At 39.1% G+C, this 24,430-nt stretch overlaps 1 protein-coding gene across 10 annotated transcripts in view; it reads left to right on the top strand.

Annotated features, from left to right (window-relative positions):
- The window catches only part of rbm47 (RNA binding motif protein 47), a 43,693-nt gene that overhangs the window by 14,375 nt on the left and 4,888 nt on the right, over window positions 1-24,430 (top strand). For 4 of the 10 annotated variants that reach the window (XM_088004420.1, XM_088004416.1, XM_088004412.1 and 1 more), the window contains exons 3-7: window positions 17,578-18,445; window positions 18,751-19,081; window positions 19,493-19,516; window positions 20,647-20,856; window positions 24,146-24,354. In XM_088004420.1, the coding sequence (XP_087860546.1) occupies window positions 17,609-18,445; window positions 18,751-19,081; window positions 19,493-19,516; window positions 20,647-20,856; window positions 24,146-24,354 (1,611 nt within the window). In that variant the 5' untranslated portion in view covers window positions 17,578-17,608. Of the gene's footprint in view, window positions 1-1,310; window positions 3,250-17,577; window positions 18,446-18,750; window positions 19,082-19,492; window positions 19,517-20,646; window positions 20,857-24,145; window positions 24,355-24,430 lie in introns of those variants that run through there. The other 6 variants (XM_088004426.1, XM_088004428.1, XM_088004432.1 and 3 more) reach the window with 6 other exon arrangements.

The raw sequence follows: 24,430 nt of genomic DNA, 5'->3' as shown, positions 1-24,430 counted from the left end.
TCAAGTAGAAATATAAACAAGAAAGAAAGATAATATAAACACAAAAGTTCATCTCTTGAAGTAAATGTTACATGTTGCCTTCCATTAATCACGTTTTCCAGCATAGATGTTAATGCAAAAATTAATGCAATTAGGCTGAACCTGAAACCATGTAGAGAAACTGTGGCACATTCATTTTGACTATTTTGGTTTCCAGCTCATTTTACACCAAAAATGAGTAAAACGTCTTTATTTAATAAAATGGTAAAGTAGTGAAACGGTGTTCTACACTGCGGGGTAGATTTTAGTCATTTTATAACTTGTTAGAGGCCGGATTATTTACACACTGAAAGCATGAAGCTAATTGAGAGTGCCTTTTTAGAACAGTTTTAGGCTACACCAATCTACTTAGATTTCTTCAACTTGGAATGCTTTTTGCTGTTTTAATCCTGTATATTTTTGTGTTTTTTTGCTCAGGACAAACAAACACCAATGACTGAAGATGATATGTAGGTCTAAACAGAAAAGTAAAAAATCCATCTTGTTTTATATAGTGCAGACCATAAAGTCGCCTTGATGCTTGTATCCATCGCAGCCAACCTGTAACGTAGGTTTATGATTCTGAGTGGCCTTCACTTCAGGCACCTCAGGCCGTGCAGTAGAGAGATTTCATCATTTAAAACTTTGAACGGATTTATCTACACAGTTTATGGAAGTGCATAGCAAAAACAGTGCCGATCACTGATTGCTTGTCCTTCATTAACAGAGTTGTTGGTTAATGCGTTACTAAGGATCAGCAAACACACACACACACACACACACACACACACACACACACACACAAACACACTTACCCTGTCTGATAGCTGTCCAGGCTCCCGTTCTCTTCGGGGTTGTTTGAGGTTATATACACTTCCACACATTGTCAGTCCTTCCTATTCTCTCTGACACTTGCTGTGTTTCTGGTCTGTATAACTGCGATGTGACAGCTTTGGTCTGGTTTGCGTTATCCCTCTATTTGCTGTATTCCCCAGTATGTGACCACCGAAAGGCCTTTCAGGTTTTATTTAGCACAACAGGATAATTCGAACTGTCTAATTACCAGATTTATCAAGGTGCACACTTAAAGTTGTTCTCTTCTTAATGCTTTGGACTTAGTTTTATTCACACTTTCCCCCCCCCCAGCAGCACACTAATGAACAAATCCACAGAAAGGTTGAGTTTCAGAATAGAACCACAGATGACCGCTAGCAAACATGTCTTTTAAACCTTTATAGCGCTGTGTGTCAAAACACCTTAAACTGATTTTTCTCAATCAGTTTCAGGTGATTCAGGAACAATAAAAGCACGCATATTCAGTTTTAAAGCTGGACTTTCAAATGAATAAAAAATTTATTTAAAACCCAACAACACTGATATTGGAGCTTCTGTTAATTTTAGTGGTTAGGAAACTGATTTGTAGTACAGCTCTGCCTATTCGTTGTTCAGTATTCGTAGATTCACCTGTTTTCAGTGTATTGTGAGTCCAAATTATTAGCAGAAACTGTGCCTTGTCACATTATTTCTCATGGCACTTATTTATCTACAATTTTTGAAAGAAAATGCAGCTTAGGAATCCGACTTACCTCAGGGCAATGCGACATAAACAATGAACGAATATGAATATGAGTGTATGTTTGGTTTTTGTTAGGGTCAGAAACAGTTGAAACTGGATCCCCCAGTGTAGAATAGCATAACAATCATTTTATCCCCAGAAAAGTGCATTGTTTTTAAGGATGAATACACACACATATATGTACAGACATGCTCCTGTTGCTCATGTTTGAACAGTTCAAAAGCTAAGCTAATGCCAGTATGTTTATTGTCTGTTTAATTACGACTCAGTTCTGCTCACATGTTTCAGTGCCGTTGCGCCTAATCATACGCGGAGAAGACTTGCATCGCTTTGTCCTCCTGCTTCATAAACTTAGCACATTACCTTGAACGTTTCTGTCTTAATAAGTTTCCTCCACAGGTGGAGCTTTCCTGAAGCACGAACAGAAACAGCTACGCTGTAAAACAAAAATAGGACAAGCTATTTACACCTTTTGTGGAGTAGTTTTCATTACCTTAATTTAAAACATGGAGATGGATATGTTAAAACTGCAACATTTGCAATGAAATCATAACCATATTTATTTTATTATGATGTTTTTTCTAACGTTCACAAGACATTATTATGGTTCATTAAATGAAATCTTTAAACATAACTTTGACACATGCTAATTTGGTATTAGCATGTGTCCTGGCTAATCAAATTAAAAGAAAAAATAAAACTTTAACAAAGACCGTTCACATGTGGCATTAAAGCTGCATCCTGAGTGGTCAGATCACAGTTACCTGGTTTACATCCAAATTAACATGTAGCTACGTCAGAGTCTGGGCCGTCAGGCGATCAAATAACAAGACTGCCGATACTTATCACCACAGATTCGTTTTACCGCTTGAACTACGTCATTTCTTAGACATCAACATAGCTGAGATACATCTCTTAGTTCAGTGAAGCTATTTCATTGAGTCTATGACAGTTTACCTGTCAGACATAACAGACACAAGATATGAGGAACAGCGGCCGTTACTCATGAAGCAGCATTGCCGTAAAACAGCTGACTGGTTGTTGTCGGAAATTTCTTAGGTTATGTATTTGGTGTGACTGAACATTCCTGAGGCTGCAAACTTTGCTTTACCATCAACAAGGACTGGAAGTTACTGGGTATCAGATTGAGGCGGCTCTACAACACAGCAAGTATGCTACGCTACGCTATGTCGTGGCGCAGTGAAATCAGTAAGCTTGTGGTAGTTATCCTAAATGTCAGATTAGACATATTTAGAGTAGCATTGTGGCTGATTTTAGCTGCAATGAGAAACATTGTGATTATTCCTCTCCATTTTCCTGATTATCACAAACCCGTCACACCCTGTGCCCTTTCATCCTTTTACCTTCCCTCTTGTCCGATTCCTTATCAAGTGACCAATAGGGATACTGAAGGAGGGAGTGAAAGGTGGGGGTTACCTGTGCTGAGTGGCCCCACCTCTCCTCCTCTGGCCACTGAGAAGGGTAAACACAAAACCACCTTCGCTTACCTCTGCACTCTGCCTGTCAACACCACAGCTCGGTGAATAGATAGAGACAGAGAGAGTTTTTGACAAACGTGTGTGGATTGCCAGTAGAATAAAACACACAGGCTGCGTCTCCTTGGCCTACCCTTCAGTATCTGCACCGGGATAAAGGTAAAGTGCTAATACCGACCTTAAAAATGTGTTTCTAGCTTTTCGACTCCTTTACATCGCTTGTCTCGTTCAAATTGCTGCTTCTCATTGTACTTTTTGCCTTGAAAGACTTTTTTTTTTCTTTTTTGACCTCTTTATTAAAACCACCTCAACATTTGACTGTAGGTTGTGTGTCTGACCAAAGACTCTTTCAGTATTGATTGACTCATCCATTGTCAGGAAAAAACAAAAAAACAATTCAGCTACTTGCCTTAAGAAGTTTACCCGACATGCCTGTTTTACCAGCTCACTGTAGCCATGCTGATTGCAAACAAAGGCAATCAGTGATGGGAAGGGTGATCAAGGAGTCTTTGCAATGAAACCAGTGGAACCAGTGGAGTGGCATGACATGTGTATTCAGGGTGGGGGATAAAAAAATAAATGCTTCAGCGACTACACAGAGAAGTTACTATTGTCGCCTTCATTCTTCCGGGTTGCTCTTCATATAATATGTGGACTTTTGCCCCGATGAGGTGAGCTGTGTGCTTAGTGTGAGCATGTGATCTGGATCTTCACTCATTCACTGCAGAAAGTGTTCAGTGCTAGAAATGCAACGACAAATAGTTTCTTTTTAATGATCTGATTTACTGTTTTTTTTTATGCTGGTGAAAGAAAAAATAGGCTACATAAGCCGTTCCTGGAGCTCAACTTGATTTGCTGTGTTTGTCAACAGGGTGGGCCCGAATGTGAACAAAGGTTGGCTCATTTATCAGCCTAGAAGGAGGAGGAAATAAAACAAAAAGGTCACAGGCAGTCAAGTTGTTGATGAATGTTTTAATCTTGCTAGTTTGCTTCACACCAGAAGGATTTGCGGGATCATTTTGAGACAGGATGGCCTCCTGATCAAAATAGAATAAAAGTCAGAACTATTTCTGAAATCAGTATGTAATATTATTTAAAACTTCAGGGACATTCTGTGCTTCATCAAAACGGATCAACAGGCTACACAAAATAAAACCGGATATTTTAAACTAATTTCACACATTTTTTCTGATCCATTGCTGGAGCGTGGCAATACATTCAGCTCACAAGACAAGACGATCTGCAATATTAGATGACCGAGGAGACAGTGTGAGCCAGTATTTTCAGTGAGGCCAACAAAAACCCCCAATTTATTTTATTTTTTTTGTTTGTTTTAAAAAAAAAAGAGTATATATTTCAAACAGCTGCATTTTAATGAAGAATCAAATCCAGACTTCACAAGTCCGCATGTTGCAGATTTTATTCGTTCTACTGTTTCCAGAAACAGAATATTTCTTAAATCTTAAACTGCATTTAAAGAATTTATATTCTTTGCGGAAATCAACTTTGATTAGTTTGATGCAAATCAGAAAACTTTGTTTTGGTTCTAAAGTTAGCAATGCATGCCAATGCAACTTTATTTTGCGACAAATTATGATTTAAAACACTAAAGAAACATATTTACGAACAGATATGTAACAGCACCAAGTGTGTTACTGATAAAAATAACATACAAATCATCTGAAGTGTTAAGAAATAGCTTACACCAGCATCTTTCTGTAGATGTAGCAGCGACGTTAGATATTATTTTCTGGGTTGCTCAGTGTGTTCTGACCAACATCAGGATGTGCTACTGTTCTATTTCTTTTGGTAACTCGAACAGTCAGACTTCAGAGTACAAAGAGAAAGTTTCAGCAGCAACCCGGTAGTACGCTCCAAAGCAGTAGCATCATAGCATTTTGGAATTCGTGGTATTTTAATTTTCACTTCCTTTCTCACGTCAAATTAAGAGCCTGAAGAACAGATAGGTCCAGAGGTGTAATGTTTCAAGCCAGACATTTAGTTTTGCATTGTAGGCTCGTACTTTTAGCCTCCGCGAGACAAACACACATCTGCTTTGCCAGACAGTCTTCGGTTTGACAAGATCAAGTGTGGCATTTTCACTGTTTAATTGTTTTAGTTTTAATTGAGAAACTCTCCCACCCCTGGTGCTTTCACTGACTGACCTTGCTTCTGAATCAGTTCAATAACCTGAACTCTTGCATATTATAATCAATGCTAATATTTACAAAATAAAAAACAAACATCATTTTTGTTTAAAAACTTCTTTTAAAAAAAGACATGTAAATGTGTCACAAGAAAAGTTATGAGATATGTTTTGTTATCCACCATCAAACCTTTGAAAAAAAAAAAATCTCCTAAGAAATCTGGCTTCTTTAAAGGATTATTGCCTGTGCCACCCGTGCGCGCGGCACTCCGTGGAGTGTGACCGAAACCCTTTATCGGGAGGGCGACACGGTCAGCATCAGGACTAATTGTTTGAAACAATGTCAGCTTTGGCCTTGAGCGGGCTAGCTGATTACCCAGAGGAATGTGTTTGTCTTAGGAAGCAAAGCCTCTAAAGCCAAAGCAGCTCTTCTGATTAGTGATGACTATGTTGCTGAATGAGAGGCTCCTCTGTTTGCAACTGTTGCCTTGAGCGTGATAAATGTAACTCCGAGGCGTCTTTGCAATAACTGTCTCAGATTTTGGCGTACGAGTCAGATTGCGGTGTTCTCTGTGACACTTGATATGAATGTGAAGGTCTTGAAAGGCAGGTTGAGCCGAGGAGGCCGGTGCTCAGATTAAATGAAGTGGAGTCGCTGCTCTGTGCCGAAGTTAGAGCGACCTGGAGTCAGCCACCTAAAATCCTGCACTATTAAGAGCTTTTTGGCTCTGATGGAACTTTTATTTTTTCTTGCTAGATGCTTTTATTCCTATCCTTCTCAATTATACCCCCCTCTACCCCCTAATTCATCCCGTTCTCCGCCTCCATTCGCCGTTTCTCTCTCCTCCCCCCACCCCCTTCCTGGCTGCTTGTCTTCGAGGTTGGTTGGGCTGGAGGAATGATGGTGACAGGTACATGGACTGGAGAAAAGCAGAAACAAAGAGGGGAAGAAAGTGAGGAAAAGAGGGCAAAAAATGGATAACGGAAGAGAAAACCATGAAGGGCTTCGTGTTTTAGAAAATGGACTGTAGTTTAGATGATAATGTGCTCTGAAATTCCTCAGATAATGAGAATTCCTTCTTCTCAGTCAGCACTGTGACTAACTTCTCCATTGATCCTGCTGCGGTCGAGGCGCTGGCAGCTGAGATCCTCTGCACGTGGACGTCATGTGTCCTGAAAGTGCGGCCGCAGGGATCACTTCTCTCTTCTCAAGTTGTTTGGACCATTTTTCCTGCAGGTCACTTTGATAATCTAGCTCACCACAGAACTGACGCTGCAAAATAGACTGAATTTCTGCTTTGCGTGAAGTAGGGTCATGCTTAAAGGACATGCTCTACTCTGCAGAGATTTTTTTTTTAATATATTTTTTAATGATAATAATATCTAGTTGTGAGGGCTGCTTGATACAATTAAGCAGTTGGAGAGATTAGAAGACTATTTTATGTTTTTAAGGGAGTTTCTGCATCAGATTGGGAGGGAAACGTTTCCAGGAAACCAAAATGTAGTCTGAGCAAGATCAAGAGGTCATTCTGTTCTGCAGTAAATAAACAGTGAAAGTAATCTAGTCTTGTGACGCGCTACTCATTTACTTACAGTGGTTCTTAAAAAGGTATACTCTGGCTAAAAGGCCAGGTCTTCGAGTGAGAGGTGATAAAATATTTGAAGACAGCTCACTAGCATTTATCTTGTGTAATTCATCTGAAAATCACAATAATTTATTATAAAAGAAAAAAAAAGGTGAGGTTGCCTAATACGTTTACTTTTTACTGAAGCAGAGTTTTATTCATTTTCAGCATCAAGTGTTGCTGAATTCACACCAGCCATCAATCAAAATTGATTAACCTGAAACAAAGTTTAGTGGATTTGCTCATTTTTCATTCTTCAGATGAATCTGTGTTTTAGAGAGGATGGAAAGGATCAAACGGTGGTGAAACGTCTCAGTCAGGTGAAAGTAAAAAAAAAAACAAAAAACACACACATCACTAAAACAGGAGTTTCGTTCGAGATTGATAACAGTAGTAGTAAAAAAAAAATTGCAGAAGTGCTCAGTCCTGCTTGTCTTCATGTCGCAGGAATCTCCAAATTTCTTTTTGTGTCTTGACTTTTTCTTTTCAAGGAAACATTAAGGCTAAATTTCACATGATCCTTGTCAGAAAATGTCTCATCATTTGATGAATAAATATGTGAACTTCTGGACAGCAGAACCCAAAAGTATGTTTGGCAAATTTAAAGCAGCTAGCCATGTCCACAGCAAATCAGGATGGTGGCAGCAGCATTTGGAAAAGTAACTCTGGGGTTACTTTTCCAGAGACGAGGATGAAAATAAAGCTATGAACAGTTATATTTACCCCCTGGTTTTAACCCAAAAGCACTCAGTTGTCAGTAAGAGGTCAAAGGATGAAGAGGGTTTTTATTTTCTGCATCACAGTGAAAGTATATTCCCAAATCACCAAAATAATAACTTCAAATAATTATAGTTGCATAGAGGAGCCACAGCTCACACCTAAATTTGACAGAAAATCTTTTTGGGGTTTTCTGGGGAGGGTTTTCCCTCACAATCTGATTGATTTGGATATTTTGTCAAATTAAAACGTGAAGCGCTGGTGGACTCCTACAAAGAAACGACAAGTGAGATAAAAAGAACTTGAATAAAATGTTAGTTCAAGGGTGTGCTCACTTAAGCAGCCAGTTTACCACACCTTTTTTTCCTAACAGATTAGCTTGTTTGTCAGCTCAATTAGGGGTAAATGTTACATTTTATGTCGGAAATGCTTTGAAATTAATGGTCTCCTTTTACATCACAAAAGAGCCTGGCATTTTTAAAACCAAGTGTCGATCTTTACGAAGCTTTTTACTTGGTATTTGTACTTTTGTTCACGTTGAGTACCTTGGCAGCCTTTTTGCTGAGTTTATTCACAAATATTCATTGGTTTGAAGATTCCAGGATTGTTAACCTTCAATGTTCATTGCATATGTATGTACATATCTGACCCAGGCTTCTTTCAGCAACCAACTTATCTGAAGTATCAGCTTCTCCTCCTTCTCTGTGTGGTTTCTCTTCTTGTGGCTCTTCTGAGTGATTGTGCTCTCATGAACGATGACAAAATGACTTTAACTGTGAAAGTTAGTCTGCTGTGATGATCAAAGACCCCTGGCAAACTTTGCATGATCTTGTCCATAGCACAAACTATCCTCTGATAATTGGTTTAAAGGATAAATCTGATGACATTCCTTTTGTCTTGACAACAAATCCCGTGAACAGGCCAGTTTGAACAATGATCCCTCTATTGCCTTTGTGACGAAACCCCTCATTGTATTAATGCTGCTGTGCACACATGAGAGAACCCCTGTGCAATGCTGGTATTAGTTATTTTTAGTTTGTAATAGCCAAATTACTGATCCTGATTTTTTTTTTTTTCCCTTCTGAAATCCGATCTAGGTCAGTTAGGTAAGTCATCAAGTATCTGCTGATTGTCTCAATGTGATACTTGAATTTTTATAGGCTTTTTTTTTTTACAGCCCAACTATGTGCAACAAAGTAATTAAAGTCAATGATCTCTGCAAAGATTAGAATAGCGTGAAAACACTGACTGTTTTCCTCTTGGTGTTGCAGTACTCATTTTCTGCCTTATATAGTTCTTTCTTCTGTTTTGCTCTTTGCATATTTTCCTTTGGTTAGGAAGGTTCTTTTGTGTTCTTTTATACCAGGGAAAAAATGTGGAAGCTTTCTTTCAGCCAGCTGACCTGGCAATGTGCAGCAACAGGTGGAGGAAGGGTGATTCGAGCTTGAGGCACAATGGCGTTTACTCAGTAAAAAGATTTTGTTTGGTGGTAACGCCTTAAAACCTTGATATTGGTGACTGCCTACCTCGTTGGCAACCACTTTTCATGGCATGTTGTTGAGGCAACCTGTGCTTAAATCCCTTTAGCCTTCATGGATATTTTAGTATGTCTTGCATTAGTATGTGAAATGCCGTGGACGCCCTTTTTGCAATTTTGCAGTTTCCACTTACTTTTTAGCGTCTCCTCAAATGTTTGCTTAAAATTTCTCGGATAAGACGTACGGTCACGGCTGGGTTATGCTGCCCGTCTCACGCTGAGCAAGAGGTGGGGTACGACCTTTTACAGGTCACCTGTCCATCACAGGACAACATAAAGACACGCAGGACAAATAATCAAACACAGTCATACCTAAGGACTTCACATAAAACGATCACTTAACCTAAAAGTAATGTGGGGAGGAAGCTGAAATACCCAATCAGGCAGGGAGGGAAACTATGCAAGTTTCCCTCCCTGGCTGGAGTGTTTCTCTATTAAGAAACACTCCAGCCAGGATTTGAAGCCATAACTTCTTGCTTCAAGGCAACAGTGATACAAATTGCACCATTTTCTAGCCCAGGCCAACAGCAGTAATGCCAGACAATATAGCTGAAGTTACAAATGATGGCGAAGTTCATCTAGCTTGGGTGCCATTAACCTACGTAGTGCAGTGTTACCCTTGCCCTTGGAAATGTCTTCTGACCACCCAAATCACTTTTACCAGTGGCGATTGTTCATTCATAATAGTTCTCCACTGCAGGCATGCCAGCAACACGAGTTGGCGCATACATATGTAAATAAAAAAATAAATAAATCATAAAAGCAGGCTTCAGAGCTAGAAACCAATGTAGGTGGTTACCCTGACACCAGTCATTTGAAAATGATTTGGACCCAGACCTGTTAATGATTAAATAATTAAGTCTAAGTGCCTGTAAGTTGAAGTTTTTACTTTTTTTTTTTTGTTTAATAGAATATCTGCATTTGTATATGCAAGAAGCTTATTTTCTTCAAAGAAATTGGAAGAATTGTAATGTTTCCCTGAATCCCTAATGATTTAGTGATATAATTTATTATTTGAAGTATAATAAAAATCTATTCATATTAGTATTGGACATGGGGGAATGAACAGGGTCTAATTAGTGATTTAGTAGCCAGGTTCAGTGATTGAGTAGACAAGAACTTATTTTTTTTAGTCCATCTCCTGACTGGTTGATGGGTTTAAAGGTTAACTGTTGACCCGATGGTCCGAGGGTCCAGCTGTGCAGCCACTGGAACATCCGAAACTCTCGGAGGAGTGCAAGGCTCCCAATTGGCTCACACTAATGACTGACAGTTAATCTTTGATTTAAAGTAACTTCAGTCACTCCCCGCCTCACAATCACTCATTGTTTGAAAGGCATTACACACAAGCCCACACACACACACACACACACACCCCCACACACACACACACACACACACACACACACACACCCACACACGTGCATATTTTTACACAAACATGGTTCACTCAAATTTATGTTCTTTTTTTTTTAAATATCGCTCTTTTATCCCGTTCCTGGATCAGTTCAGCAAACAGAGCATCTTATGCTGCGTCAGCTTTGGTTGCACACAGAGACTTAACTCTTCATCTCCTTCTCTTCCATAACCATAGTAACGTCCCGTTTATAGTATTCATTTGTCTTTGTCTTGTAATCCGATTACATAACCTGGGTTCCATGTGAGTCATTGCTGCCAAGCTCTATTTATAGATGCCAGGAACACTCCTTCAGGTGTCATGCTAATACATAAGGCATTTCTTTCATTGTCCACCCGTTAATCACTGACCTTTCTGCTAATAAACACTTTCTTGTTGGGTTTTTGCTCAGTCTTTTAGGAGCCAGTTGATTTCAATGGCAGCTGAAATCGAGCACGCGGCTGACCACACGTTGTCTTTCTTTCACTTTCCCTGACTCCTTCAGTTTTTTTTGTTTTTTTTTGTAGTTTTCAAACGTAGACCCTTCAGGACGGTGTGTGTGTTTTCTCTCTTTCTCTCTCTCTCTTTCTGTCTGTCTCTCTCTCTTTCTGTCTCTCTCTATCTCTTTCTCTCTCTCTATGTGCTCTCTTAGCTGCCCAGGAAGGTGTGTGTTGTTTGTTTAAATTGAGCTGCACTAGGAACACGTTCACCGATGTTACGTGCAGAAAGACCAAAAAAAAGAAGAAGAAAAAAAAAAAGCCCAGAGAAATTTGCAGTATTGTGCTGACTTGACATTAACTCTGGTGATTACTCCAAGGCAGAATTTCCAAATGTCCTTTCGCTGTGGGAAAAACATGAGGAAGTATTCAAACCCCGGTTTGAAGATTTCCTGCCACTTTCCCTAGATTTCTGCATCGCTAAGCAGAAAACCCTTAAACACTGTTGAAACTACATTTCCCATAATACACCTTCACATTTTCAAATGCACCGTTCAGTTTTTTTTTTTGTTTTTTTTTTAACAAGCTGTTTTTCTCATCCTGGGGTGTGCTTTTTTTTCATTGATAAATGTTCACTGAAAACAAAAGCATTCCAACTCTCCAGTGAGCCAACTGTGACGTGATGTGTAATGGGGAGCAAACTGTATAAAAAGTGTGACCAATTTTTGTAAATGTCTGGCTTGTAGCTTTAAAGTATAAACAAAATAAACAGCAAAAATAGTCCAATGAAAAATGGAAAAAATGGCACTGAGACTTGTGGAAGTGGATTACTCACATATTTGATCAAGGTAAACATGTTTCATTGTGTCAAGATTTATTCCAAAGCAAAGTTTATGTGAAGAGATAGATTTTATCCTCTTCCCACCTTCAAATCGAATTTCTTTTTTGTCAGCATTTCCTACCAGAGGAACAGATTGCTATTTTTGGGGGTGTACTTAGGACAATAAGACAAATCAAGAAAATACAGTTAGAGAAGGGAGAAAAAGATTTAAAAAACAATCAGATTTTAACAATTTGGTTTAAAGAATTTTAATCAATTTAACTTAGCTGTAGTTCTAAGTCCAGTTTGAAGTGAATCAATATTCAATCCTCTACACACATGCCTTGATATAGTGAGTTCTTTATAATGCTTTCATTTATAATTACTGTTTTCTCTTAATTCCCATTCTTAAGCACCTTTTCAGTTCATTGGTGTTTACTTATGTCAAGCTTACTCCTTTCTTGTGTCTCTTATGGTGTCATCAACTTAAATAAACAAAAAGGAGGATTTGCAATTACAACTTACAAGTAGATGTTTTTCTTTTCATAGTACATGGATTACCTAAATACACTATTTTTTTTTTTTTATCACAGTTGTGTATAAACTTTTTGTGCTTTATGAAAAAGGAAATAACGTAAAAATGTTAGACTGGTATCGACCAGCCACTTGCACACAGTAGTACCTGTTTTAGCTCCACCCTCATCCAGCTCTCATGGTTGCAGATTCGATTCAGTGTGTGTGTGCGTGTGTGTGCCTGTGTGTCGGTGTAAAGGAGGCTGGACTCTGTGCTCAGTGCCCTGCTGTACCTGTCTCTCATGGAGGTGGACTAACACTCCCTGAGCAGGCAGCCAGGCAGCGGAGCGCTGTGGAGCAGCAGGGGTAGATATCCTCCTATCTGACCACTCTCTGCTTCTGCTTCCTCTTTTCTCTCCCACCACCATCTCTCTCTGCTAGGTCACATCTTTCTCAAGATTTTTTTTTTTTTTTGCTGTGTTCCACTCTCACTTCCCCCCTTCTGTTCTGTTTGTCTTTGCTTCGTGGAGCTCTGCAGTCCTTCGGTGCCAACTTTCTGAGGCTTCAAATGGAATGAGGATATTTGTTTCGTGAATTATACCTCTTAATGTGTCAGACATTTAAAGGATGGCATAGGCTTTTGTTTGTCTGACTCATTAAGTACCTTTTGTGCTGTTGATTCATGTTGTGCTTAAATTCAGCAACGTTGGGGCTTACAGTTTAAGCATTCGTGTTGCCTTTGATCCCGTCCTGCTGATTTGTGACGCTGCTTTCCTGCTGCTTGGATCGACACCGCTAATCGATTGCCTCCACGTGTCCATGTGTGCATACAACAAAGATATCACCTTCCTTTGGCCTGTTTCTGTCAGTACGCCGGCTCAGGATCAGTTCGCGCAACAGTCAGCTAAACATCTGTAGCGTTTCCTGCTCTTGCACAGGTTGCAGTTTGGCTTCGGACAACACGATAATCTTGAGTAAAAACATCGCGGTTTCGTATTGTCATAGTTTTAATGTGAGGTTTAAGAGCAAAATATTATCCCTTTTTATAGTTCTGTTTTGTTAAAGTAATAAAAAATATAGCAAAATGATATCAGCTGAGATTAATTGGTTATGTGCTCAGGTAGGATTCGGAGTTCAGCGCGGCGTTACCTTGATAAGAGAGGCTGGTGATGCTACTTTAGTTTCCAAGGCATTAGTATCCTTTTTTCTTTTTTTTTTTTTACTGGAATTATTTCCAAGCAGCCAAATATTTGCTTTTTTTTTTTCCTCAGAGGAAAAAGCTTAGTTAGTTTGTTGCAACCGATGGAGGAGGGGCTGAGCTGTGTAACTCTGCTCCATAAAACCAGAGGATACGCTGGTCACTTTTCAAGGACTTTGAACCAAAGAGTAAGATAGCTTAATAGTTTTTTGAATCCATTACTTTTCAAAACCTTGGTATAAATTGATACGTCTAACTGATGGCTAGTGTGAACAGGTAGGAGATTTGTTGTTTGGCCAGATTATGTGGAAAACACATCAATGACAGAAGTTATTTAATGTCAGAGCTATGGATAATCTGGGGGGGGGGGAAATATGTTTCAGCAGTAGCCAATCTAGATTCATAAAATGATCCTGAAGAAAGCCCATAAATCCCTTCCTCTGCACTCATAAAACAATCCATCCTCCAATATAAGGGTTAATATGCAGAGAATCAGGTGCTTCTATCAATCATAAACATAAGGTAATGGCCAATCTCATTCGCAACAACTGAAACACTAACTTCCTTAACATTTAAGTTCATAACCTTTGACCAGGCGAACTCTGTGTCTGAGCTCTGATTATGTTTAACCTGACCAGTGTTAGCCCTTGCTGTGAGAGGTTAGAGCCAGAGCTGGGAAATCTCACCTGGATCATCATAACTTTCCATAAGAGTCGTCATCTGTAAATCTTTATGTCCTCTGAATAATAGGCTGTGATTTGACTGAGGTTAATTATCCACTAGGTTCTGCTGCGGGTTTCCTCCTTGCCTCTTTTACTCATGAAGACAATTTAAAAGAATGGGCATCCAGTGGACTTTTTGATCACAATATCCCTTTTTTTTTTTTGCAATGCATTCACTCCCATCTCATAGTTTTTGGCTGGCTCTACATTTTCTAGATGTGATTAGATTATAAATCCACTCTGACTTTGCTGTCTTTACAGTTTTATCTCACTTTATCACTGTCAGATCAGAGGAAGTAAGGGATAATCTTGGGTCATTGTCAGATTTTAGTGTTGTGAGAATATGCTATTCACACAGAAATTGACTACAAAAATATGTAAAGATTATTTATTTACTTTTATTTAAGACAATAAATATGCAAACTGCTGCTAAAGTAATCTTACCACTAAAGTTCAGATCACGTTTTCTATATCATTTATATAATTGTGTTTCGATTTTTTTATGCTGTGATGTAAACATAGCATATACAATAAGTGAAGCAGAAGCTTTCAGGTGATTCCTGTGCAGAATAAAGTTACACCAGTTCAACGAGCTGGTGTAACTTAGCAGGCTAGCTACTCAGATCGAGTAGCTAGCCTGCAGTCGGATGCTTGGCAGAAATGCTAATTGTATTTGGCGAACTGTAGAAATCAATTAGCATTAGCAAAGTAAAGGTTAGCTTTTTCCACACCATGAACGTCTTTGTTCTCACAACCAGAAATATATGCAAACAGAGACAAGTTTGTTTATGAGCTGGTTTGTACACATCAGGAATTGGAGTGCACCTGAGTGTAAATGGTCTAAAGCACAATTCTTATCACAATAATATTTTTCACTTAATAATGATAATTGGGAACATTACAGAAACATAAAGCTCCTTATCCCATTTCTACCAACAAAAATATGCATATATTTTTCTCAATGAGGAGAACGCCTACAGTTTTTTTTCCCTTTGTGATGATAAAACTTCTTGTCGTGTAAGGACCTCGCATGACGGCAGGCAAGTAGAAAATGACAAAATCAACAAATGATTACTGAGAGGTTTAAATATTGCAAGTTGCTGGGACATCACTTGAAAGCTTGAGCATCAGTGATTAGTCAGGAAGTAACTATATACATATTCACACATGTCATTTTAATAGGCTAGTGTAAAATAAGCTTTATTTAGACAGGACAGATAAGGATATAACTCTCCGTTAGGTATTGTCTTCTTGCACAGACCTACTTTTAAAGAGTTCATGTTAAGAACAATTAAAGTTTTTGCTTCGCACATGATTTGCAGTGTGTTTCTTTTCATACAAAAATAATGTTTGTGTAAACTGACTCCTTTTGGGTCTTACTTTTTGGTAACCCTAAGCTCTGCTGTCTGGTAGAAACGACCAGCAGGTGCATGAATGTGTGGGTGACTAGGAGAACTGGATGTTGGGTCAGGTCAAATGACTGTGCATGTTACCATGGCTACTTGGCCTTGAGGTGTTTTCACCTTTGTCGACAGCTTTCGGTTACCATCAAAGTCAAGGGCATTGTAAGTGCCTAACTAAAAATAAATAAATAAATAAAATTCAGGTTTTATAACGCTCACTAAGGACTTTTAAGGTAACTATAACACAGTAGTAATGTGGAGGCTGTAATTGGCTGCTTCGACGTTGTGTGCTGCAAGGAGATTTGGGGATTTAAAAACCTGTGGATTTTTCCGTTCTCAATGCTGGCTGTGTTGGAAAATAAGAAAGTAAGAGGTTTATGTTTGGGAAGCCGATTTCTGATTTTTCTCAGTTGCTCTTTTAGGGCCGGGCCTCCTAATGAAAGGACACACACTGAGAAATGCACACAGTGAAACTGCACCTGCATGCATCACATTCATATTGATAAGAGGGTTGAAAGTCCAGCAGCATCATGTAGTGTGTGCGTGTGCGCAACAGATTATCATGTATGAGCAACCATTGTGCAGATATTTGTCACACCGTATGGCATTGTGTTTCACCCATAACACCTCACTTAGCTTTACTGTAGCCGTCCTCGGTATTTCTTACACAGGCGCATATGTGTCGCACACGTACACACACACACACACACACACACACACACACAGAGCATGTGACCAAGTTATACTCAATGAACCTTGAGCTGGAGTGTTCATGGTTTACAGCCCTTCATTCTCTCTGATAGGGGTCATAGGTCACCAGTGGATCTGAGGGACTCAACAAAACAAGGTTGTAAAACAACTGATAGGGGAAAGAGCTCTTAGGATTTATAGGTGCTGTATTTTTACTTGTGTTCAGGTCACATAATGTGTCTCCACAGAAAATCTAACATGTTTTGTCCTATAAATCAACAGGCAACAGTTTTCTTAAATGCATATTACATTGATTCATTACACAGAGTCATATTTCAACCATTTATGTGGTTCCTTTTGATGACTACAGAAGCTAGACATTTCCAAGCAAATTAATTTAAAGTTGAGTGTAAAAAAAAGAAAGGTGAACAAAAATTTCATAATCAACATGGACGGACATACAGTAACTCTCAAACAACTGCAAAGCAAAGCTCATTCAAGAGTTTGAGGGATTTTCACAAGATATATTGTTTAAGCTCAACCACCCAGATGTAGTCAGAACATGAGCTGCAATTATTCATTATTGTGTTGTGAAGACATTTCTGACTCAGACTTCAGAAGTGTCATACTTAGGCTTCAGGAGTAAGGGATTAAACTGTTGTTCTCCTTTCAATGGAAGTTAAGCTTTGCATTTTATTTAAAAATCAATGTTTCACCATCTGGATGAATTATGGAGGGCTACATAATCCGAATAGCTTGAGGTTCAGTGTGAAGGCTCCACAGTCAGTGATGAGTTGGAAAGTCGTGTCATCTGCTGGTCACCAAGTGAAGAATCAGTACAGCCATCTACCATGATTTTTGTTTTTTGTTTAGAAAGTCAAAGCTTCCCATTTTGGAAAACTTTGTGGAGGTGCTAGATTCATTTTCCAGAAGGTTGTGTTCTTTGCCCAAACTGTCAGAAGACCCAATGTCTGGTTTACGGCTCTAAAACCCACTGCTTTGCAGTTTGTCTTATAAAATGCCCTCATTTTCTTAGAATCTGAATTGTGGGTGTTCATTGACTTTAAGACATAGTCATTCATAATAATTCTTTAAACGTATCACTCTGTATTATGCTTTCATGTAATAATTTCACTTTTTATGTTGAATAGGTGAAATAAACATTTATGTTAAATAAATTTTTTTCTAATATATTACGATACACCAGCATCATTGTTCTTGTCTTGTCTCATTTCTCCTTTTACAAATTGATTTACAAAACTTTGTTCTTTTTTTGTCTCAAGGCCCAAAATCTGATTGGATGGTTTTGTCAGAATGACAGCGGAAGATCCCGTTTCCTCGTCAAACATGAGCAACAACTCTACTCCCTCCAAACCCTCCAAACCTTCAGGTGCCTCCTTCGATCCACTCCAAGGACAGGTCACCCTCCCAGAGGGAGTTGCAGGAGCTCCCAATGAGGCCGCACTGTTGTCCCTGATGGAGCGCACCGGCTACGGTATGGTCCAAGAAAACGGCCAGCGTAAATACGGGCCCCCTCCAGGCTGGAGTGGTCCAGCTCCCCCTAGAGGATGTGAAATCTTTGTTGGCAAGATCCCACGAGACGTTTACGAGGACGAGTTGGTCCCGGTGTTTGAGACAGTAGGCCGCATCTACGAGATGCGTCTGATGATGGACTTTGATGGGAAAAACCGGGGGTACGCATTTGTTATGTACACAGAAAAGCACGAGGCCAAGAGAGCAGTGCGGGAGCTCAATAACTATGAGGTGCGGCCTGGCCGGCTCCTGGGGGTCTGCTCCTCTGTGGACAACTGCCGTCTTTTCATTGGTGGGATTCCCAAAACCAAGAAGCGCGAGGAGATCCTGGAGGAAGTCTCCAAAGTGACGGAAGGCGTATTAGACGTGATAGTGTACGCCAGTGCTGCTGACAAGATGAAGAACCGTGGCTTTGCATTTGTAGAGTATGAATCGCATCGAGCAGCCGCCATGGCTCGCAGGAAGTTGATGCCGGGAAGAATTCAGCTGTGGGGCCACCAGATCGCAGTGGACTGGGCTGAGCCAGAGATTGACGTAGATGAAGACGTGATGGAGACGGTAAAGATACTCTACGTTAGGAATCTAATGATGGAGACCAGCGAGGAGACAATCAGAAAGGTAGGATATACACTCTCATTCTTATTTCTTAAATTTTTTGGGGGGTATTGAGTATGTGTTTTTGAAGTCCTGTGAGAAAGTTAGCTGAAAAGTGACAGAATGTGAGGCAATAAATGCTATATGTCGGAGATCTAAACCTTTCTAGTAGGCCCTGAATGTTTTATTTGTTGAAGAAGGACAGCTGTGGAGTGAATAACTGATATACAAAAAGCCACAGCAGGTAGTGAAGGGACTTAATACCTCAACCCGACTGACATTTTTATTAATAAATTAGATGGCGTTGCCTTTTTGTTTTGGTTTGACAGATTTTCAGCCAGTGGAACCCTGGATGTGTGGAGCGTGTGAAGAAAATCCGTGACTATGCTTTCGTCCACTTTATATCCCGAGATGACGCTGTGCTGGCCATGGACCACCTCAATGGCACAGAGATCGAAGGGTCCTGCATCGAAGTGACGCTTGCCAAGCCGGTAGATAAAGAGCAGTACTCACGTCAGAAAGCCTCTAAAGGAGGCGCCGCTGCTACGCCAGAGCCTACCCAGCAGAACTACATCTACCAGTGTGACCCCTACACGTTGGCTTACTATGGTTACCCTTACAGCACACTTATTGGACCCAACAGGGAATACTTTGTGAAAGGTTGGTTGTTTTTGATGCTTTTCAATTAATATTTATATATGAAAAAAAAATCTGTTATTTTGTTGAAAGAAAGAAATATCTATAAATATTGATGATAGCTGAAAACTTTTGGACCAGTACCCCTCCAGAGATTTCTGTTGACCAAAAAAAAAAGCTATCAGTGTTTGTTAATGTTCACAATGACTAAAATTATGATTGAATCTTTGATCAATGTTTTGAAGAATATTTAGCTAATTGTTTGTGGCTCAAAATCAGAGGCCTGTTGTTCAAAGGCAAAAACCAAACAATTTGATGGACCAATGAATGCTAATCCCATTACCTTAAATGATTGACTGAATGTGGTCTTGGGTGGAAGCAGGAAAATCTTTTTTGACTATCAACAATCATTGTGTTTTGGTTTTCTCTCCAAAGGATCCCCAATGATACAGAACAATGGTAATCCCTTATGTCCATATTCCTACTTACACCTCAAATGAACAATTAGTTTTCTTGCCGTTACATTTTCTAACACCACCTTTTTTTCCTGCTGTCCTGTCAACTACCATTTCATGCTGTGTTAATACAGGGTTATCACCAAAGCTCCAAACACCTCAGAGTACAATTGAACTGTTTTTCAGGAATAAAGCCAAAATTCCCCCCAATGCTTCTCGACCAACTTCTGAGCAAATCCTTTGAGAAATGTATTTTGTACAATCAGACTGCAGCTACTGCGCTGGTCTTAAATAGATTAATCAGCATTTTTTAAAGTTCTGTTCAAAGGTTATAGGTTAAAGGCAGTTAATGTTTTACTTGCAGCGTCTCTCTTTGAATCCTCATTTGGTATTAATCTTAATTATTTAGTTCCAGAGGCGATCTCATGGTGATTTCTGCAATTTAATGAAATTTAAACTGCTGTTGTGTTGAAATTAAAGCCTCTTATTACTTACGAAATAGAGTTTGGAGGCTGTGTACAATAGGTCACATTGAATTTCATGGTTTTAAGTTAGGGTATCTGATAGAAAAAGTAAAGAGATGGGAAATCAACATAATAGTCTTTATCGCAATAACTTTTTTCATTGAAGCTAATACTTCTGTCAGACAGTCACTCTGACTGCATGTTTCACGCTGGAAGATCTTGGTGGCGCACGTCCTACCATCAGTTTCCTGTATAAATAATTGTAGGTTTAAAAGTAAATTAACAACAAATGCATATGTGGCAATGACTCAGGGATAAATGGAATAACATTTGCATGAACTGCTATGACATTTTTAAGACTGGAGTTTTTTTTTTTTAAATAGTCTGTTTTGGTCTTGGCCCCACTCAGATTAGTTCCTAGCAATAGCATCTAAAACCTGGAGTAAGTTTTAGATGAAGATGCTATGAGAGTTATCAGCTGTAGGTAAAATACTAACTGCCTGCAGTTTTTAAACAAAACTTTAACAACCCTCTTACATGAAGGTCAATTTCTCAAGTGGAGCTTCCAAAGATGTTCTAAACCCAACGTAAAATCCTGCTGCCCAACGAAACATCTACAAATCCCAGCCCACAACCCCGTCATCATATTATACTGTAACTGTATTTTAAGCAGGTTCCGTGCGAGGCCGTGGTCGTGCAGCCTCGGGTAATCGTACCCCTGGACCTCGAGGGTCTTACCTAGGGGGTTATTCTGCCGGTCGCGGCATCTACAGTCGCTACCACGAGGGCAAGACCAAGCAGCCCGAAAAGCCCTATGAACTGATACCCAGTCTGGAGCTTCCTGCCTCCGTCAACCCAGTTGGCATCAAACCAGGCACAAGTCAGTGAGACAGACATACTCGTTAATGTCATCGCCCATCTCCAAGCCTTTACTAATCCTCTGTCCTGCGTGGTTTAAGGAATCTTTCTTGAATCTGCATGATGGCCGTTGCTGGATGGTCATGAGTATAAATGCAACTGAGCATGACCAGAAAGTAGCTGCTTCACTTCAGTCCTCTTTCTACCTCTAATCAAAAAAAGAAATGTGTTGTTTCGTGTTCAGACTGATAATAGTGCTGTGTCAAGGGAAAACAATGGGATTCATTGGTCAGCAGTTGTTTTAATCATTGAGGGAATTTAAACAATGCAGACCAGTGATGCATTCATTGGTTTAAAAGCAGTTAGGGATTAAAAATATATATCAGGACGAATACCCTAATTTGGACATGTCACACCAAGTTTTTCAGCTTAAACATTTTTCAATCACCTGGCATCATAGCCATAATGTTGAGACAAAATTTTATGTTGTTTATAACCTTTTGATTGGTGTGTAATTCCCCACACAGCACCGTTATCTGTTTAAACAGTGTTGTACTTACAGAATCTGCTTCCACAATATCATGCATTCACTCAGTTCCAATTTTGACTTTGTAATGGTTGAAGTAGTTGAAATTAAAACAAATTGAAAATTAAATTGTCTTTCCCAGCACATTTCAAATTTCCATGTTTTGTTTTTTATTTTCATTCAATAGTTTCAGTCAAATTGGAGCTGAAATGCAAAACTAATTTGCAAATTTAAACTGTGTTCCAATCAGCTAAATTATAATGCCAGTGTTTGGAAAAGTTGATCTTAAATAATAATAATAATAATAATAATAATAATAATAATAATAATAATAATAATAATAATAATAATAATAAGCTCTGATCCAAAAGAAGAAGGACGTCACAGGAAAGTTTTGAGATTTTTTCTACTTTGTTTCCTGCCAGTAAGAAGAAGGAAGTGCAGCGACGGTAATGCTCGGAAGATATTCAACTCATAAAGGAAACATCAATCAGGGCAGATAAATCTCAGCACAGAAAACACAGTAGCTCTGTTGGTGCACGCCACAAAAATCTAGTTAAATAAAAAGGTGCATTAACTATGTTTTGCTTATTCAGTCCTGAGAGAGAGAGTTCAACCAGCTTTTCAGTAGCTAGTTGGAAATTTGTCATACCTTCAGATATCGTCAGTTTTGAAAGGAGGAAGAGCTGAAGACAGTATTATGCTAAGTGGTATCAACAATGGGATAGTAGTTCATTTCCAGATTAAGAGACAGGGATTTTTACATGTGAGTTCTGTTCAAAGAATATAAAACCTTTTGAAAAATATTCAGCTTAATTATATGTTGTTTATTTGGCTGCAGCAAAATGACAATACATCTCAGTATGACTGATTTGGCCAAATGCATACAACTGAAACAAAATATTCAGATACATTGTAGAAAAGCATTCAACCTTCCTCATTTTTTGATGTCATACTAGATATTTTGTTCTCTATGTTAGGCAATTTAAGATTACCAATTTTTTTCTGTATGCGAAATCCTGAAATTATAGAAGAGATTTTAGAGAGGTTGCTTGGTCCTTTCATCAAAGTGAGAGGTTGTCGTACATTAGGATTAGCATTCCTTTAAACAAGCTAGCAAATCCCAGAGGACGATTAAATGTTTCCCAATCTTCACAACATTCGAGGTAATTGGAGGCACTCCTGACATCATGGTGAAATCAAAAGAAATCAGCTACCCAGAACGAGTCTGGGTAGAATTTCCCAGTGCCTATGGGTTCTATGTTCATCTGCTCAAACAATTGTATGCAAACACAGTGGGAATGTCCACCCATTGTGCCGTTCTACGTTTAAGAGATGAATATAAAACATTTTTTAAAAACTTTTTTTTTTTTTTTTGCTAGCCAGAGAATACCATCCAGACTGTGAAGTTTATGAGCAGTGGGATAATATTGTGTGGGTGTTTTGTTGCAGGAGGGAGTGGTGAACTTCATCATCAAAGGACATTATGTGGAAATATTGAAACAACATCTCAAAATGATAACCGGAAAGTTAACATTTGGACACAACTGGACAATAACCTAAAGGAAACCAAATTAGTTACAGTATCTGAAGGACAATAAAGTCAATATCTTGAAACCCTAATCTCTGTCTCATAGAAAATTAATGGGAAGAGCAGAAAAGGTGAATGAACAAACTGAACCTCAGTCACATTAGTTCCAGCCACAAACACCTAAATAATTCTAAAAACAATACTAAGTTATTATTACTTTGCCATTTAGAAAACAGAAATGATTGTGGGAATTATGTATGTTAGAACATGTTGTGTAGGGTTAGCATGTGAGCAGCGCGTCCACAAAGGTGATTGACAGCACTAAGACCCTCTTCTTGGCTCTGATTGGTTGCTTCTAATCAGTAGCAGCACATTTCTGTAGATGACACTCAGACCACAGGAAGGAGGCAGAGAAACTAGATTTTTTTTCACTAATTATCTGTCGTATTTTGTACTTTCATGACATAGTGACAATTTTAGCAAATATGTAAAAAAAAAAAATGAAACGAGAACTCCTGTTCGTCAACATGCTGCATTATCTATGAATGTTGGTAATTACACATTTTAGAGTGGTGCACCAAATTTGCTATGGCACATTTTTTGGTGAACAGTGAGCAAAAGTAAAACAAATACAAAGAGTTTTTTGTTTTTAGTAAATCATTATATTATTTTTAGATGGCACAAGAAAGAATTTTGATCAAAAATAATCAAGGTCAACATGCAAACACTGGTATTATCTTTCTACTCTGTAATGCTAAGTTGTTTTGTCAACATCTTCATTGCATTTGACATACTGGTCATTGGTTTAAAGTCATGTATTTATTTGGTCAACATTTGGTCAGTTTTCTGAAGTAGACATAACTGACCAAGATTGAGGGTCGGTTTCTTGGTTTCTGTGTATGTTGAATCACAGGATCAGCACCAGATTGAAAACTCTTTTGTGCATTTAAAACAATGACTGATGTTGTATTTGCATTGTGGTGTAAAGGTGTGTGTATGTGAAGGAGTAGCAGGACTTAATCCGTAGTTGAAAACCAACATAATCCGAATCACACTCTAATTGCTGTTTTCATAACTTATTTTTCCCTCTTGTTTCAATCCTCTCCTTCTCTTCTTTTCTTATTTTTTCCTGGAAAAAAAAAAAAAAGAAAACCTGCTAAACTGAGCATGATTGGATGCATGTTTGAGCATGGTTGGTTGTATGTGGTCCAGTCTGTTATCCAGGCTTTCATTTTTGTACCTGTCTGTGCACAGTGGCATTGCCGGCTCTGGGTGCACAGTACCCAGTGTTCAGCGCTGCTCCTGCAGCCAAAGTGATGGAGGAGGGCAAAGTGCACTCAGTGGAGCACCTCATGAACCCTCTGACCATGCAGCACCCTGAACACAGCGCTGCCACTGCTGCTGCCGCCGCCGCCGCCGCCGCCACTGTCTTACCTGCAGTGTCCACACCTCCACCGTTCCAGGTGTGTCTTATAATGTCATATGCAAAAGTATCCATTTAAATGTTTACTTGTTTTGCCTCACTACAAGCAAAAACCT

Source organism: Poecilia mexicana, unplaced genomic scaffold, assembly GCF_051168715.1.
Source record: "Poecilia mexicana isolate PSO_F unplaced genomic scaffold, ASM5116871v1 scaffold_1, whole genome shotgun sequence".
NCBI classification, from domain to species: domain Eukaryota; kingdom Metazoa; phylum Chordata; class Actinopteri; order Cyprinodontiformes; family Poeciliidae; genus Poecilia; species Poecilia mexicana.
Note: the sequence above shows the minus strand (reverse complement) of the source record. Positions and strands in the feature narration are given on the sequence as shown.